A 15,267-nucleotide genomic window follows, 5' to 3' on the forward strand; every position below is an offset into this window, starting at 1 on the left:
ATTAATTCTATTCATAACGACTATGAATGAATGAGCCGAAGTGAAATGAGAAACATATTTAATAAGCCTCTGTTGTCTTGGGAGATGATCTTCTCTCTTTACTTGTATTAGAATTAATCAATAAGGCCTGAGGGGGTGTGGTATGTGGCCAATACACCACGGCTAAGGGCTGTTCTTAGGCACGACGCAACGTGGAGTGCCCGGATACAGACCTTAGCTGTGGTATATTGGCATATACCACAAACCACCGAGGTGCCTTATTGCTACTATAAACTGGTTAGCAACATAATTAGAGAAGTAAAAATACATGTTTTGTCATCCATGTGGTAAACTGTGTGATATACCACGGCTGTCAGCCAATCAGCATTCAGGGCTCGAACCACCCAGTTTATAATACCCATTACAATGTAGAAGACATCTAAAACATGGAGAAAATCATACAATATTGAATCCAAGGAAGGAAGAGCATAGTGGGAAAAAAAAATAGCGAAAACAAAAGACTAACACATGAGCAAATTACAAAAACAGACAACGCAAAATGCGCAACATAGAAAAACGGTGGTCTCGCTGGCAAAGTAAAAAACGGTGGTCTCGCCGGCAAAGTAAAAACGGTGGTCTCGCTGGCAAGTAAAAACGGTGGTCTCGCTGGCAAGTAAAAACGGTGGTCTCGCTGGCAAGTAAAAACGGTGGTCTCGCTGGCAAGTAAAAACGGTGGTCTCGCTGGCAAGTAAAAACGGTGGTCTCGCTGGCAAAGTAAAAACGGTGGTCTCGCCGGCAAAGTAAAAACGGTGGTCTCGCCGGCAAAGTAAAAACGGTGGTCTCGCCGGCAAAGTAAAAACGGTGGTCTCGCCGGCAAAGTAAAAACGGTGGTCTCGCTGGCAAAGTAAAAACGGTGGTCTCGCTGGCAAAGTAAAAACGGTGGTCTTGCTGGCAAAGTAAAAACGGTGGTCTCGCCGGCAAAGTAAAAACGGTGGTCTCGCCGGCAAAGTAAAAACGGTGGTCTCGCTGGCAAAGTAAAAACGGTGGTAGAAATAGTAGTGCTTGTTCCATAGTGGACAGCTGAATGTCAAGGTTACAGACTCATCTCACAGAGAAATCCAGGGACCGCATTAGTCGTCCTTTTGTAAAAAGGTGACTGGAACATTCTTTAGCCCCAATGAGGAAAAGTGGAACAAGACGAGACCAATAGTCGATGAATGGTTTCATATGTGAAAGAGCAGGACACTATTTTGACCGTCCTCCAGTCTCTCTCCTGACCTCTGCTCACAAACCAAGCATGAAATGACTCTCCCATTAAATCCCACACACACCATTCCACCTGAGCACACAGAGAATGGGATTAGACTGCCTTGGTACAGCAGGTGAAATAGGAAGCTGCTAACAGGTGCTTTATGCCCATTGTCAGTGTGGCTTTATGTTGTAATCTGCAGGACTGAACGCTTCCAAAAAGACACATTGTAATAACACAGATGACGACCCTGAAGGAACAGGTAGTCATCATCATGACCGCTGGAGAAGAAGAGTTGAGGGGCTGAAAATAGAGCGCTGGAGAAGAGAGGAGTGAGAGACTGAAGAGAAGTGAGGGGCTGAAAAAGAGACCGGTTCACTGTGAGAATCATAGAACTCTCAGACAGCGTCCCGGCCCCGCATTCTGCCACTCTGCTTTCCAGGTTTCCCCATCACCAACACCTCTGTGTTCCAGTCCAGACTCCTGGTCTTCATCACCAACACCTCTGTGTTCCAGTCCAGACTCCTGGTCTTCATCACCAACACCTCTGTGTTCCAGTCCAGACTCCTGGTCTTCATCACCAACACCTCTGTGTTCCAGTCCAGACTCCTGGTCTTCATCACCAACACCTCTGTGTTCCAGTCCAGACTCCTGGTCTTCATCACCAACACCTCTGTGTTCCAGTCCAGACTCCTGGTCTTCATCACCAACACCTCTGTGTTCCAGTCCAGACTCCTGGTCTTCATCACCAACACCTCTGTGTTCCAGTCCAGACTCCTGGTCTTCATCACCAACAGCTCTGTGTTCCAGTCCAGACTCCTGGTCTTCATCACCAACAGCTCTGTGTTCCAGTCCAGACTCCTGGTCTTCATCACCAACAGCTCTGTGTTCCAGTGTGGCTGAGTTAAGAGTGTGGTGAGGTTGTAGGTTCAATTCCCACAAGCATCATTTATACTGAAGCCTTCAGCAAAACTGTTTGATTGCAGAAGCAAATTCCTTATGCAAGTGGTTTGGAAACAGTCATTATTTTCACTGTGGCTGGATATTCCACTGTTTATGCACTAGTAGACTAACAGTATATAGCCTAATTTGTTCCTCTGCTCAGCCCCAAGAGATGCCTCCTAATTCCCCCAACACACGATGGAGTAGCATTCCTCCACATTAAAGCCAGTAAATGACCACAGTGCTGCGTTCAGCAGGAGACAACCAGTAATACAGCTGTGTTGAGGAGGCAGGAGGCTGTAGCTAACAACCAGTAAAACAGAGCTGTGTTGAGGAGGCAGGAGGCTGTAGTTAACAACCAGTAAAACAGAGCTGTGTTGAGGAGGCAGGAGGCTGTAGATAACAACCAGTAATACAGAGCTGTGTTGAGGAGGCAGGAGGCTGTAGCTAACAACCAGTAAAACAGAGCTGTGTTGAGGAGGCAGGAGGCTGTAGCTAACAACCAGTAATACAGAGCTGTGTTGAGGAGGCAGGAGGCTGTAGCTAACAACCAGTAATACAGAGCTGTGTTGAGGAGGCAGGAGGCTGTAGCTAACAACCAGTAAAACAGAGCTGTGTTGAGGAGGCAGGAGGCTGTAGCTAACAACCAGTAAAACAGCTGTGTTGAGGAGGCAGGAGGCTGTAGCTAACAACCAGTAAAACAGAGCTGTGTTGAGGAGGCAGGAGGCTGTAGCTAACAACCAGTAAAAGAGCTGTGTTGAGGAGGCAGGAGGCTGTAGATAACAATCAGTAAAACAGAGCTGTGTTGAGGAGGCAGGAGGCTGTAGCTAACAACCAGTAAAACAGCTGTGTTGAGGAGGCAGGAGGCTGTAGCTAACAACCAGTAATACAGAGCTGTGTTGAGGAGGCAGGAGGCTGTAGCTAACAACCAGTAATACAGAGCTGTGTTGAGGAGGCAGGAGGCTGTAGCTAACAACCAGTAATACAGAGCTGTGTTGAGGAGGCAGGAGGCTGTAGCTAACAACCAGTAAAACAGCTGTGTTGAGGAGGCAGGAGGCTATAGATAACAACCAGTAAAACAGAGCTGTGTTGAGGAGGCAGGAGGCTGTAGATAACAACCAGTAAAACAGCTGTGTTGAGGAGGCAGGAGGCTGTAGATAACAATCAGTAAAACAGAGCTGTGTTGAGGAGGCAGGAGGCTGTAGCTAACAACCAGTAAAACAGAGCTGTGTTGAGGAGGCAGGAGGCTGTAGCTAACAACCAGTAAAAGAGCTGTGTTGAGGAGGCAGGAGGCTGTAGCTAACAACCAGTAATACAGAGCTGTGTTGAGAAGGCAGGAGGCTGTAGCTAACAACCAGTAAAACAGAGCTGTGTTGAGGAGGCAGGAGGCTGTAGATAACAACCAGTAAAACAGCTGTGTTGAGGAGGCAGGAGGCTGTAGATAACAATCAGTAAAACAGAGCTGTGTTGAGGAGGCAGGAGGCTGTAGATAACAACCAGTAAAACAGCTGTGTTGAGGAGGCAGGAGGCTGTAGATAACAATCAGTAAAACAGAGCTGTGTTGAGGAGGCAGGAGGCTGTAGCTAACAACCAGTAAAACAGAGCTGTGTTGAGGAGGCAGGAGGCTGTAGATAACAACCAGTAAACAGAGCTGTGTTGAGGAGGCAGGAGGCTGTAGCTAACAACCAGTAAAACAGAGCTGTGTTGAGGAGGCAGGAGGCTGTAGCTAACAACCAGTAAAAGAGCTGTGTTGAGGAGGCAGGAGGCTGTAGATAACAACCAGTAAAACAGCTGTGTTGAGGAGGCAGGAGGCTGTAGCTAACAACCAGTAATACAGAGCTGTGTTGAGGAGGCAGGAGGCTGTAGCTAACAACCAGTAATACAGAGCTGTGTTGAGGAGGCAGGAGGCTGTAGCTAACAACCAGTACTGTGTTGAGGAGGCAGGAGGCTGTAGCTAACAACCAGTAAAACAGCTGTGTTGAGGAGGCAGGAGGCTGTAGATAACAACCAGTAAAACAGCTGTGTTGAGGAGGCAGGAGGCTGTAGCTAACAACCAGTAAAACAGAGCTGTGTTGAGGAGGCAGGAGGCTGTAGATAACAACCAGTAAAAGAGCTGTGTTGAGGAGGCAGGAGGCTGTAGATAACAATCGTGTGACCCCCAGGGTGCAGAGAAACAGAATACACACTCAGCAAGCAGCTCACTGGGAGACAGCTCAGCTAATCAAGACAAACACAGAGAGATAGCAGTGTGTGTGTGTGTGTGTGTGTTTACCTGGCTGCTGGGGTAGAGGCTGGTTCTGGGGGCTGGTGTAGTGCACGGGGCTGACAGGGCGATAGTGCTGGTTGGAGTGGGGGTCCTGGGCTGGAGCACAGTAACATGTGTGCATCTACAGGAGAGGAAGGACAACAAGCAGACACAGAGTTTCTCTGGTCACCTTGGAATCTGAACACTTTCCTCATAGAGGATCTGAGGTCAATCTAGATTGTGATCATCCTTGGATAAAGTGGTGGATAATGTGATTGACTATTACTGAAGGAGACTGAGACCAACAAGTAGGTAGTTGAAGTAGACGATGCCATGAGATGGTGTGTTGACTGACCATGTGAGTGACTGTACTGTAACGTTGTACCTGCTGTGGCATGTAGCCCTGTTGCTGCATGACCGGCTGGCTCAAAGGGTGTGCAGGGCCGGAGGTGGGGTAGGCCTGGGTTTGTCCCACCACAGGGGGCCCTGGAGGGGCCACCATGTAGCCAGTCTGCTGGTGCTGCAGGGGGCCCTGGAGCACCACAGGGCCCGAGGGGTACATGGCAGGGTGGGGGCCGCCGTTCGTGCCGTCGCTGGACGCCTGGCGCACCACACTCATGTGGCTGAACTGGGCAGCAAGCCCTTCTTGCTGTGGGGAGAGAATAATGCTGAAAACATATGTTTCAAATATATGTACTGTCTGGACATGTCCTTTAAAATGGTCAAATCCAATCAATCAATAGACAGGGCCAGAGGCAATGGGCATCAAGACCACAGCCAAAATTATTAGGGCACACCGTAGCAAAACATTTTCAAACAGAAAATGAATGCGTCTTATTGGAGTCAAGTTCTAGTAGTCTCTCCCTGTTTCAGTCAGTTTTCTACTGTTTGATGCCGAACACCACCCAGGGAACCCAAACTGGGATATTTATAGCACCAGAGTAGGCTACCTCAGTCTAGGTCATCTATGACAAGCTGTTCAGTGGCAGTAAATTGGAAGTTTAGCGTATCTACTCATGGATTATTCAACATCTGGTATTGAATTAATGATTAAAAACTGTTAGTTTCAGTGCTTTAAATCAGCCATAGAGGGATGTGTTGGGTGAAACCAGGTCAGGAAAGGAGGACAACAGAACGCAGCCAGATCTAGTCTACCTAACAGAACGCAGCCAGATCTAGTCTACCTAACAGAACGCAGCCAGATCTAGTCTACCTAACAGAACGCAGCCAGATCTAGTCTACCTAACAGAACGCAGCCAGATCTAGTCTACCTAACAGAACGCAGCCAGATCTAGTCTACCTAACAGAACGCAGCCAGATCTAGTCTACCTAACAGAACGCAGCCAGATCTAGTCTACCTAACAGAACGCAGCCAGATCTAGTCTACCTAACAGAACGCAGCCAGATCTAGTCTACCTAACAGGGTGGTTTTATCTAACATTTATTTTACTAAGCAAGTCTGTTAAGAACAAATTCTTATTTTACAATTACGGCCTACCCCCGGCCAAACCCTCCCCTAACCTGGACGACGCTGGGCCAATTGTGTGCCGCCCTATGGGACTTCCGATCACGGTCGGTTGTGATACAGCCCGGGATCGAACCAGGGTCTGCAGTGACACCTCTAGCACTGTAATGCTGTGCCTTAGACCGCTGTGCCACTCGGGAGCTAACTGGGCCACGTTAAACCCAACTGGGTCACAGGGCCACGTTCAACCCAACTGGGTCACGTTCAACCCAACTGGGTCACAGGGCCACGTTCAACCCAACTGGGTCACGTTCAACCAAACTGGGTCACAGGGGCCATGTTCTACCCAACTGGGTCACAGGGCCATGTTCTACCCAACTGGGTCACAGGGCCATGTTCTACCCAACTGGGTCACAGGGCCATGTTCTACCCAACTGGGTCACAGGGCCATGTTCTACCCAACTGGGTCACAGGGCCATGTTCTACCCAACTGGGTCACAGGGCCATGTTCTACCCAACTGGGTCACAGGGCCATGTTCTACCCAACTGGGTCACAGGGCCATGTTCTACCCAACTGGGTCACAGGGCCATGTTCTACCCAACTGGGTCACAGGGCCATGTTCTACCCAACTGGGTCACAGGGCCATGTTCTACCCAACTGGGTCACAGGGCCATGTTCTACCCAACTGGGTCACAGGGTCATGTTCTACCTAACTGGGTCATGTTCTACCCAACTGGGTCATAGGGCTAACAGGGTCATGTTCAACAAGCACTCAGTTGCAAGACATTTTGCAACAGAAAACAAGATCCTGGGTTCCCATTGGGCAAACTGCTGCTTTCAAATGTCTTCTGCCTAATGAACATGATCCAGGATCCTGCTGAACACTTCTTCAATCACAAAGTCTTCCCAGATAAAGATGGGTTTCCATCATACATTACATCAAAGACTGTATAAAAATATAAACTTCTGGAATTAACACACGTAACAACCATGTCTTATAAAAGACCACCTAATTAAGGCGCTGAAGAGGCAACTGGACAGAAACAGACAGGTGGGAGATAGAGGGGAGGAGAGGAGAGAGGATTGATAGGTACCAAAGTGTAGTGTTGGTTAGGGGAGAGTGGCAGGAACTGAGGAGGAGGGTAAGAGATGGTTGAGTACTGGATCGGCTGTGGAGCAGAGGGCTGGAGATGCCGAACCGGCTGAAGGAGGAGAAAAGGACAGAACAGAGGGAAAGAGAGGAGAGAGACCTCCATAAGTTAAGAAGTCAGAGGTGATTGAATAGGAGGAACTAGAGCTGGCTGATTAATATCACAATTAATTGAACCTGATTGATATCTAGATAATTCACTCAGCCCTAGCTCGTAGATGATGAATGTTCTCTGGGAAATTAGGAGGCATGAATTAAAGAATGATGGATTCTAATCTACTATATTAACTGAGAACAGGTAGAGTAAAGAAATGACTGCAAGCAGGGAGTGAATGGGCTTTCTGGAGAAAGAAGGGATACATGGGCTGTAGACTCATTGACTGACCTGGGAGAGGACGTGATTGGCTGGCTGGTGCGGGGCTGGTAGGGGAGGGGCCAAGGGCTGCTGGCTCCTCCCACCTTGCTGTGAGGTCATCGAGGGGTTGTAGACCACAGCACTGCCATCAGGGTTCACAAAGGGTTGGCCTGCAGGTGGGGAACACAAACTTAGATACACTGTAGACCAGGGCTGCCCAACCCTCTTCCTGGAGATCTACCGCCCTGTGGGTTTTCAGTCCAACCCTCTTCCTGGAGATCTACCGCCCTGTGGGTTTTCAGTCCAACCCTCTTCCTAGAGATCTACCGCCTGTGGGTTTTCAGTCCAACCCTCTTCCTGGAGATCTACCGCCCTGTGGGTTTTCAGTCCAACCCTCTTCCTGGAGATCTACCGCCCTGTGGGTTTTCAGTCCAACCCTCTTCCTGGAGATCTACCGCCCTGTGGGTTTTCAGTCCAACCCTCTTCCTGGAGATCTACCGCCCTGTGGGTTTTCAGTCCAACCCTCTTCCTGGAGATCTACCGCCCTGTGGGTTTTCAGTCCAACCCTCTTCCTGGAGATCTACCGCCCTGTGGGTTTTCAGTCCAACCCTCTTCCTGGAGATCTACCGCCCTGTGGGTTTTCAGTCCAACCCTCTTCCTGGAGATCTACCGCCTGTGGGTTTTCAGTCCAACCCTCTTCCTAGAGATCTACCGCCTGTGGGTTTTCAGTCCAACCCTCTTCCTGGAGATCTACTGTCCTGTGGGTTTTCAGTCCAACCCTCTTCCTAGAGATCTACCGCCTGTGGGTTTTCAGTCCAACCCTCTTCCTGGAGATCTACCGCCCTACAGGACAGTAGATCTCCAGGAAGAGGGTTGGACTGAAAACCTACAGGACAGTAGATTTCCAGGAAGAGGGTTGGACAGCCCTGCAGTAGAGGCTACAGGACATTTGAGTATAATTTAGTCAGTAGGAGTTATGCTATAGTAACATGTATCCTGAATAATGACTAAACCATGAATATATACAGTTTACCAACTCCCTTAGTCCATTCATTCAATCTGGAAAGGCTTTGATATATATTTGACCCAAAACAAAATATGTAGTTTGAGAAATTTCAGCAACAGTCTAAGAGAAGAGCAGACAGACTAATAGACTGAATAAGAAGTTTGTTTTACAAGAACTATGATCAAAACCAAAATAAAGACAGCACACAGAGACAGGCCAATCCAGCCTATATAAAGACAGCACACAGAGACAGGCCAATCCAGCCTATATAAAGACAGCACACAGAGACAGGCCAATCCAGCCTATATAAAGACAGCACACAGAGACAGGCCAATCCAGCCTATATAAAGACAGCACACAGAGACAGGCCAATCCAGCCTATATAAAGACAGCACACAGAGACAGGCCAATCCAGCCGATATGAACTGAGGGATGAGGACCAACCCTGATCAGAAGATACCAACCTGTGTGTGGGTTGACCAGTATACTGCCAGGCGGTATCCCTGTGGCTTCCGGGGGAAGAAAATAGTAACTAGTAGCATTAGCAGTGGCCTGGGTTGGCGCTGGGCCGGATGCAGGCGCCGGGCCATTCCTGCTGCCCCGATCACAGTGCACAGAAGTCCTACTACAGCTGGGGGCCGTGGCAGCGGAGGAGGCAGAGGAGGAGGAAGGTGTTGGTTGCAGCGTGCTGGGGCCCCTGACAGGGCCGGCTGCCTGGGTTAGAGCAGCTGGGACAGGGAGAGGCAGGTGGAGTACTTGGGGGCGAGAGATGGAACTCGTAGAAGACCCTACACTATTAGAAGACTCAGAACCTAGAGGAGGGAGGGATGAAAAGATCACTAAACGTCCTACAGAGAGGATCACGAAAGACGTCCCATAGTGTAACCATCATTGTAAATAAGAATTTGTTCTTAACTGACTTTCCTAGTTAAATAAAAGGTCAATAAAAGTAAAAATAGAGGCAGCGGCTTGTAGCACATGCACAGCCAGCCTCCGGGCAGGGGTACAAGGAGGACAGCTATTGGTCACTTCTGCGGTAACAGGAGTAGAAGCAGGATAGCCATTGGTCCATTCAAAAGTGGGACACACGGTGAGTGAATTCATTGGCTATAGGTGATATTTGTCCCTCTGTGGGCATCTTGCATGAGCCCATATCAACTGTAATTTTAAGTGGTCCATATCTTAAAGAGTATAACCACAAACATGTTATTAGTTTGTCAGTAATGCAGCCACAGAAACATTTCCCTGGTTTACAACGTCAAAGTTGGTCTTCTGGCATGTACGCAAACCTCCAATATTTGATGTCAAAAGCAAAGCCATCAGGCGCTTTGAAATCTGGACAGACAAAAGAGGAAAACTGGGCTCAAGTTTGGTCTCTCTGGACGTATTACTGGAGAGGTGAGAAAGACGTCTCCGTCTTGCCAACAGTAAAAGCCAATGAATTCAGAATTGTGATGGCCATCATTCTTCATGTTTTCTACACAAACTAAACAACCAGCACTTAAAGAAATGGGGGATACTAAAACAAAAAGAGAAAAAAAGCTAAAACCAAAGATGCTAAACGATGCCAAAGAACCAAAAAGATGACATGCACTGCATGCAGAAGAGATGAGCCACAGGACAGAGCTAACAGGAACACAAAACGGCCTCCCAGTAGCAGCACAGCAGATGTTGTGCTGCACAAAGTGAGCCCCATCTTCGTAAACAACGTTAAAGAAAAAAACTCAAGGAAAAAGCTGTCTGTCTGGCAGTCAGTGCACTGTGAAAATGGAATCACATGAAACCTAAAAGAAAAGCCTCTAGAACAGAGGCAGCAACAACAAAAAATATGATCGAAAAGACAAGGAACGGAGGAGGAACCAAAACAGCATAAACAAAGAAAACTGGCTCTCCATTCCCCCAGTATGCCTGTATTAAACAGGGATGGTGCACACACACACACACTCACACAGTGAAGGACCAATTCCAACTCATGTCAGTCAGAAACTAGTGTATCACATTGTCTAGGGGTGACTGACCACACTTGGGGTAAATCGGTTACCACCAAGTAGTCATGGACACAGAACACATTTTTTTTCTTCATTCTTAGGGTTCATTCTGTCATTAAAACAGGTGCTTCACTGTGCTGTGGAACAAAGCAGACTGGACACGATACGTCGCACGTGCATTTGACTACGTGTGCATGAGCCAGTGCCCCCCCTCCCCCTAATACTTGCCTGTTTTGGAGAGGCGTCCGGTGCTCTTGCTGCTGGCTGAGCTGTCTCCTCTGATGAGGACAGAGATGCTGCTGAAGCTGCTGGCCTTGGTCATGGTCGGCCTCAGGTTACGGTTGGAGCTGTCTGAATCAGTGCTGCTCCACGGCCGGGCATCACAGTTCTTGGGGTCATTCTCAGAGCTGCTCTGTCTACTGCTGGCTGATCGCCCGTCCCCTAGTCTGAGAAAACAAGGGATGGATGGATATATGTGTGTGTGTGTGTGTGTGTGTGTGTGTGTGTGTGAGAGAGAGAGATCTGTGACAGAAAGGAAGTACCTGAAGAGTTGCCGTCTCTGTTGTGTGCTGATACAAGCCTCTTCATCAGGGCTCCTGCATGGGGAGACGACCATGCAACATTATCAAAGGATATCAAATCCACGTTGGACCAACCAGCCAAACCGGTCCACGTTGGACCAACCAGCCAAACCGGTCCACGTTGGACCAACCAGCCAAACCGGTCCACGTTGGACCAACCAGTCAAACCGGTCCACGTTGGACCAACCAGTCAAACCGGTCCACGTTGGACCAACCAGTCAAACCGGTCCACGTTGGACCAACCAGTCAAACCGGTCCACGTTGGACCAACCAGTCAAACCGGTCCACGTTGGACCAACCAGCCAAACCGGTCCACGTTGGACCAACCAGTCAAAACCGGTCCACGTTGGACCAACCAGCCAAACCGGTCCACGTTGGACCAACCAGCCAAACCGGTCCACGTTGGACCAACCAGCCAAACCGGTCCACGTTGGACCAACCAGCCAAACCGGTCCACGTTGGACCAACCAGTCAAACCGTCCACGTTGGACCAACCAGCCAAACCGTCCACGTTGGACCAACCAGCCAAACGTTGTAAGTGTCAGATTAGACTGATATGTGAATGATATTTACCTTCCATCTAGATGGAAATGATCTCCCTGTGGAAAAAAATACATCTATTTCAATGTCTTACTTACATGTCATTTGCAGTCCATAAAGCATATCCATATTTTACTTCAAAAAAACACAAATGCATCATTAATCTAAATTGATTAGCCAAAATCTCACATCTGGTGCAAATATCCTGTCCCTGGCTCTCTGATAGTCCTCCTCTCTCTCCTCGATAGATTTGCTTCTCCTGTCGTCTTTCAGGCGCATTCGTATCTGCAAGCACATGCACAACCTTAGCCAGCAGCTTCCGCGCAGCTTAGCCTAGCCAGCAGCTTAGCCTAGCCAGCAGCTTCCGCACAGCTTAGCCTAGCCAGCAGCTTCCGCACAGCTTAGCCTAGCCAGCAGCTTCCGCACAGCTTAGCCTAGCCAGCAGCTTCCGCACAGCTTAGCCTAGCCAGCAGCTTCCGCACAGCTTAGCCTAGCCAGCAGCTTCCGCACAGCTTAGCCTAGCCAGCAGCTGGAACAGCAGCACCAGATTGTCACCCTCTCAAAGACATATCGCTGAGAATGCATCCCAAATGGCACACTATTCCCTATATAGTTTACTTCTGTTGACCAGGGCCCATAGGGCACTATATAGAGAATAGGGTGTCATTTGGGACACAGCGTGACATTTGATTGGAACACAGAAACCCCCTACCATGCCGTCTTCCCGGTCGAAGCTGGCGTTGTCTCTTTTGAGAATGTAGCGTTTTTGGAAATCATCTGTTTTGTCGTCTTTTATGTGTTCTGAGAATTTTTGATCTGGTCTGTGGAAGAGAATTCCATTGCTGGAAGTTTAGAGGCGTGGGGGGAAAAAATCTACACCAAATACATACTTTCTACTTTCAAAGCAATTTGATGTATTTAAGCTTCATAGAATCTAATAAAATGTATTATTGTGGTTCAGTATAAATCCTGAAAATAATGTATTATAAAATGTTTTAAAACTGACTGGTACCAAATGAAAAACATACATTCTTGTATTGCTAGTTTTGTTGATGATGACAGACTTCCCAGTGGGGTCAACATTGTGATCCATGCCAAAGTAGGCAGCCACTCGGTGTAGCAGCATTCTATGGTACGACGTCATGGGAGGGAACTTCCTCTTCTGGCTTCTAGGAAACACAAGAGCTGAATGAGCTTTGCTGAAAGGCTAAAATAATACAACTATAAAATTGAATTCGAATAAAATTGCATTAACTATAAATTAATAAAATACATTAAATCAATAAATGTATTTATTAAATAACTTACTCATTATTACTGATAAAATCCAGAATGTCCTGCTCCAACTTCAACAGCATCATTCTGTCTCTGGGGTTGTTCTTAAGAGTGTTGACCAGGAACTCATGCAGGTCTATTCCAGTAGAGTCTGTGTAGTCCTGGCTGGAATCTAGACACAAGAGGACCAATCATTCTGGTAATGGTGCTCTATACACAACACATCTTTGTGGACTATGGGCTGTGTTCGTAAATTCACTCTGGAGTGACACTAAGCACACAGCCAAGACAACGCAGGAGTGGCTTCGGGACAAGTCTCTGAATGATCTTGAGTGGCCCAGCCAGAACCCGGACTTGAACACGATTGAACATCTCTGGAGAGACCTGAATATAGCTGTGCAGCGACGCTCCCCATCCAACCTGACAGAGCTTGAGAGGATCTGCAGAGAAAAATGGGAGAAACTCCCCAAATACAGGTGTGCCAAGCTTGTAGCGTCATACCCAAGACTCAAGGCTGTAATCACTGCCAAAGGTGCTTCAACAAAGTACTGAGTAAAGGGTCTGAATACTTGTGTAAATGTGATATTTTAATACATTTGCAAAAAATGCTTTGTCATTATGGGGTATTGTGTGGAGATTTGTTTTTTTCCCCTCATCAATTTCATCAATTTTAGAATAAGTTTGTAACGTAACAAAAGTGGGAAAAGTCAAGGGGTCTGAATACTTTCCAAATACACTTTAACTGGGCTTACGTTTACTGACACCGGTCATATTCAATACTATATTGATATTCAATGGGTGTTGTGCATTAGTAAATTAAGAAAAAAAAATTAAAAATAAAGAAATAAAAATAAATCGGTTATTGTGCGCTCTGGCACACTCCGACGTGAGTGCTCTGAAATCGGGAGTAGATAGCCAGAGTGAATTCACGAACGCACCCATAGTCTCCTAGGATTCTATATTGGATTTCTCAGAGAGCTCCATGTTCTGGAATCAGTTCATTAGTTCTCTAGACTAAACCTCACAACATGTCGCCAAGGTCTTGTATTGTAACATACAAACACAACCGTGTCTGTGAAGGCAGGGATGACCATTATATTCTCTCTCACTATTTACAACACAAAGATAACAATCAACCTCTGCGCCAACTCTCCCACACCCACACACCTCTTGACAGTATTTTCTTGGGTATCTTCTCTGGTTTCTCCACCTTCTCTTTCTCCTCCTTGGCAGACAGCTCCTCCTTATCAAAGGACTGGGATATCTGGATGTGAATTTGAAGAGTAAGAAATAAAAACTTCAGTGGTAGCTACTAGCTAATATCCCAATGATTAAGTCTGTATCCTAAATTGCAGCCTATTCCCTATGGGCCCTGGTCAAAAGTAGTGCACTACATAGGGAATAGGGTGCCATATGAGAAGTACACTAAAATTAAAATACAGAGAGAATTAATTAGCATGTCACATTAAGAATTTGCATCTAATTAGCTTCACAATCACGCACTTGGTTGGAAGTTAAACCTGTTGGGGCTAGGGGGCAGTATTTGCACGGCCGGATAAAAAAAAAACGTACCCAATTTAAACTGGTTACTACTCTTGCCCAGAAACGAGAATATGCATATAATTAGTAGATTTGGATAGAAAACACTAAAGTTTCTAAAACTGTTTGAATGGTGTCTGTGAGTATAACAGAAATCATATGGCAGGCCAAAACCTGAGAAGATTCCATACAGGAAGTGCCCTGTCTGACAATTTGTCCTTCTGTTGCATCTCTATCAAAAATACAGCATCTGTGCTGTAACGTGACATTTTCTAAGGCTTCCATTGGCTCTCTAAAGCCACCAGAAAGTGGAATGGCGTGTCTGCTGTCTCTGGGCAAAGAACAGCAGCAGAGTTTGTGAGTGGTCAGCCTGGGGACAGTGAGACAGATGCGTGTTCACGAGACTACTCAATTTTTTTTCTTTCAGCCTTTGAATGAATACAACGTTGCCCGGTTGGAATATTATCGCTATTTTACGAGAAAAATAGCATAAAAATTGATTTTAAACAGCGTTTGACATGCTTCTAAGTACGGTAATAGAATATTTTGAATTTTTCTGTCACGAAATGCGCTCGCGCGTCACCCTTCGGATAGTGACCTGAACGCACGAACAAAACGGAGCTATTTGAATATAACTATGGATTATTTGGAACCAAAACCACATTTGTTGTTTTAGTAGAAGTCCTGGGAGTGCATTCTGACGAAGAACAGCAAAGGTAATCCAATTTTTCTAATAGTAATTCTGAGTTTAGTGAGCTCCAAACTTGGTGGGTGTCAAAATAGCTAGCCGTGATGGCCGAGCTATGTACTCAGAATATTGCAAAATGTGCTTTCGCCGAAAAGCTATTTTAAAATCTGACACTGCGATTGCATAAAGGAGTTCTGTATCTAGAATTCTTAAAATAATTATGTATTTTGTGAACGTTTATCATGAGTAATTTAGTAAATACAC

At 46.9% G+C, this 15,267-nt stretch overlaps 1 protein-coding gene across 10 annotated transcripts in view; it reads right to left on the reverse strand.

Moving 5' to 3' along the window:
• The window catches only part of LOC106574832 (R3H domain-containing protein 1), a 51,206-nt gene that overhangs the window by 12,592 nt on the left and 23,347 nt on the right, over window positions 1-15,267 (reverse strand). For 6 of the 10 annotated variants that reach the window (XM_082963691.1, XM_082963688.1, XM_082963693.1 and 3 more), the window contains 13 exons: window positions 13,944-14,040; window positions 12,810-12,948; window positions 12,530-12,670; window positions 12,214-12,322; window positions 11,691-11,786; window positions 11,535-11,560; window positions 10,923-10,976; window positions 10,609-10,826; window positions 8,857-9,204; window positions 7,417-7,556; window positions 6,976-7,083; window positions 4,801-5,064; window positions 4,443-4,557 (listed from right to left, as the gene is read on the reverse strand). In XM_082963691.1, the coding sequence (XP_082819817.1) occupies window positions 4,443-4,557; window positions 4,801-5,064; window positions 6,976-7,083; window positions 7,417-7,556; window positions 8,857-9,204; window positions 10,609-10,826; window positions 10,923-10,976; window positions 11,535-11,560; window positions 11,691-11,786; window positions 12,214-12,322; window positions 12,530-12,670; window positions 12,810-12,948; window positions 13,944-14,040 (1,855 nt within the window). The remainder of the gene's footprint in view (window positions 1-4,442; window positions 4,558-4,800; window positions 5,065-6,975; window positions 7,084-7,416; window positions 7,557-8,856; window positions 9,205-10,608; window positions 10,827-10,922; window positions 10,977-11,534; window positions 11,561-11,690; window positions 11,787-12,213; window positions 12,323-12,529; window positions 12,671-12,809; window positions 12,949-13,943; window positions 14,041-15,267) is intronic. The other 4 variants (XM_082963689.1, XM_082963692.1, XM_082963690.1 and 1 more) reach the window with 4 other exon arrangements.

This window comes from Salmo salar, chromosome 17 (genome assembly GCF_965601325.2).
Source record: "Salmo salar chromosome 17, fSalSal1, whole genome shotgun sequence".
Classification (NCBI taxonomy): domain Eukaryota; kingdom Metazoa; phylum Chordata; class Actinopteri; order Salmoniformes; family Salmonidae; genus Salmo; species Salmo salar.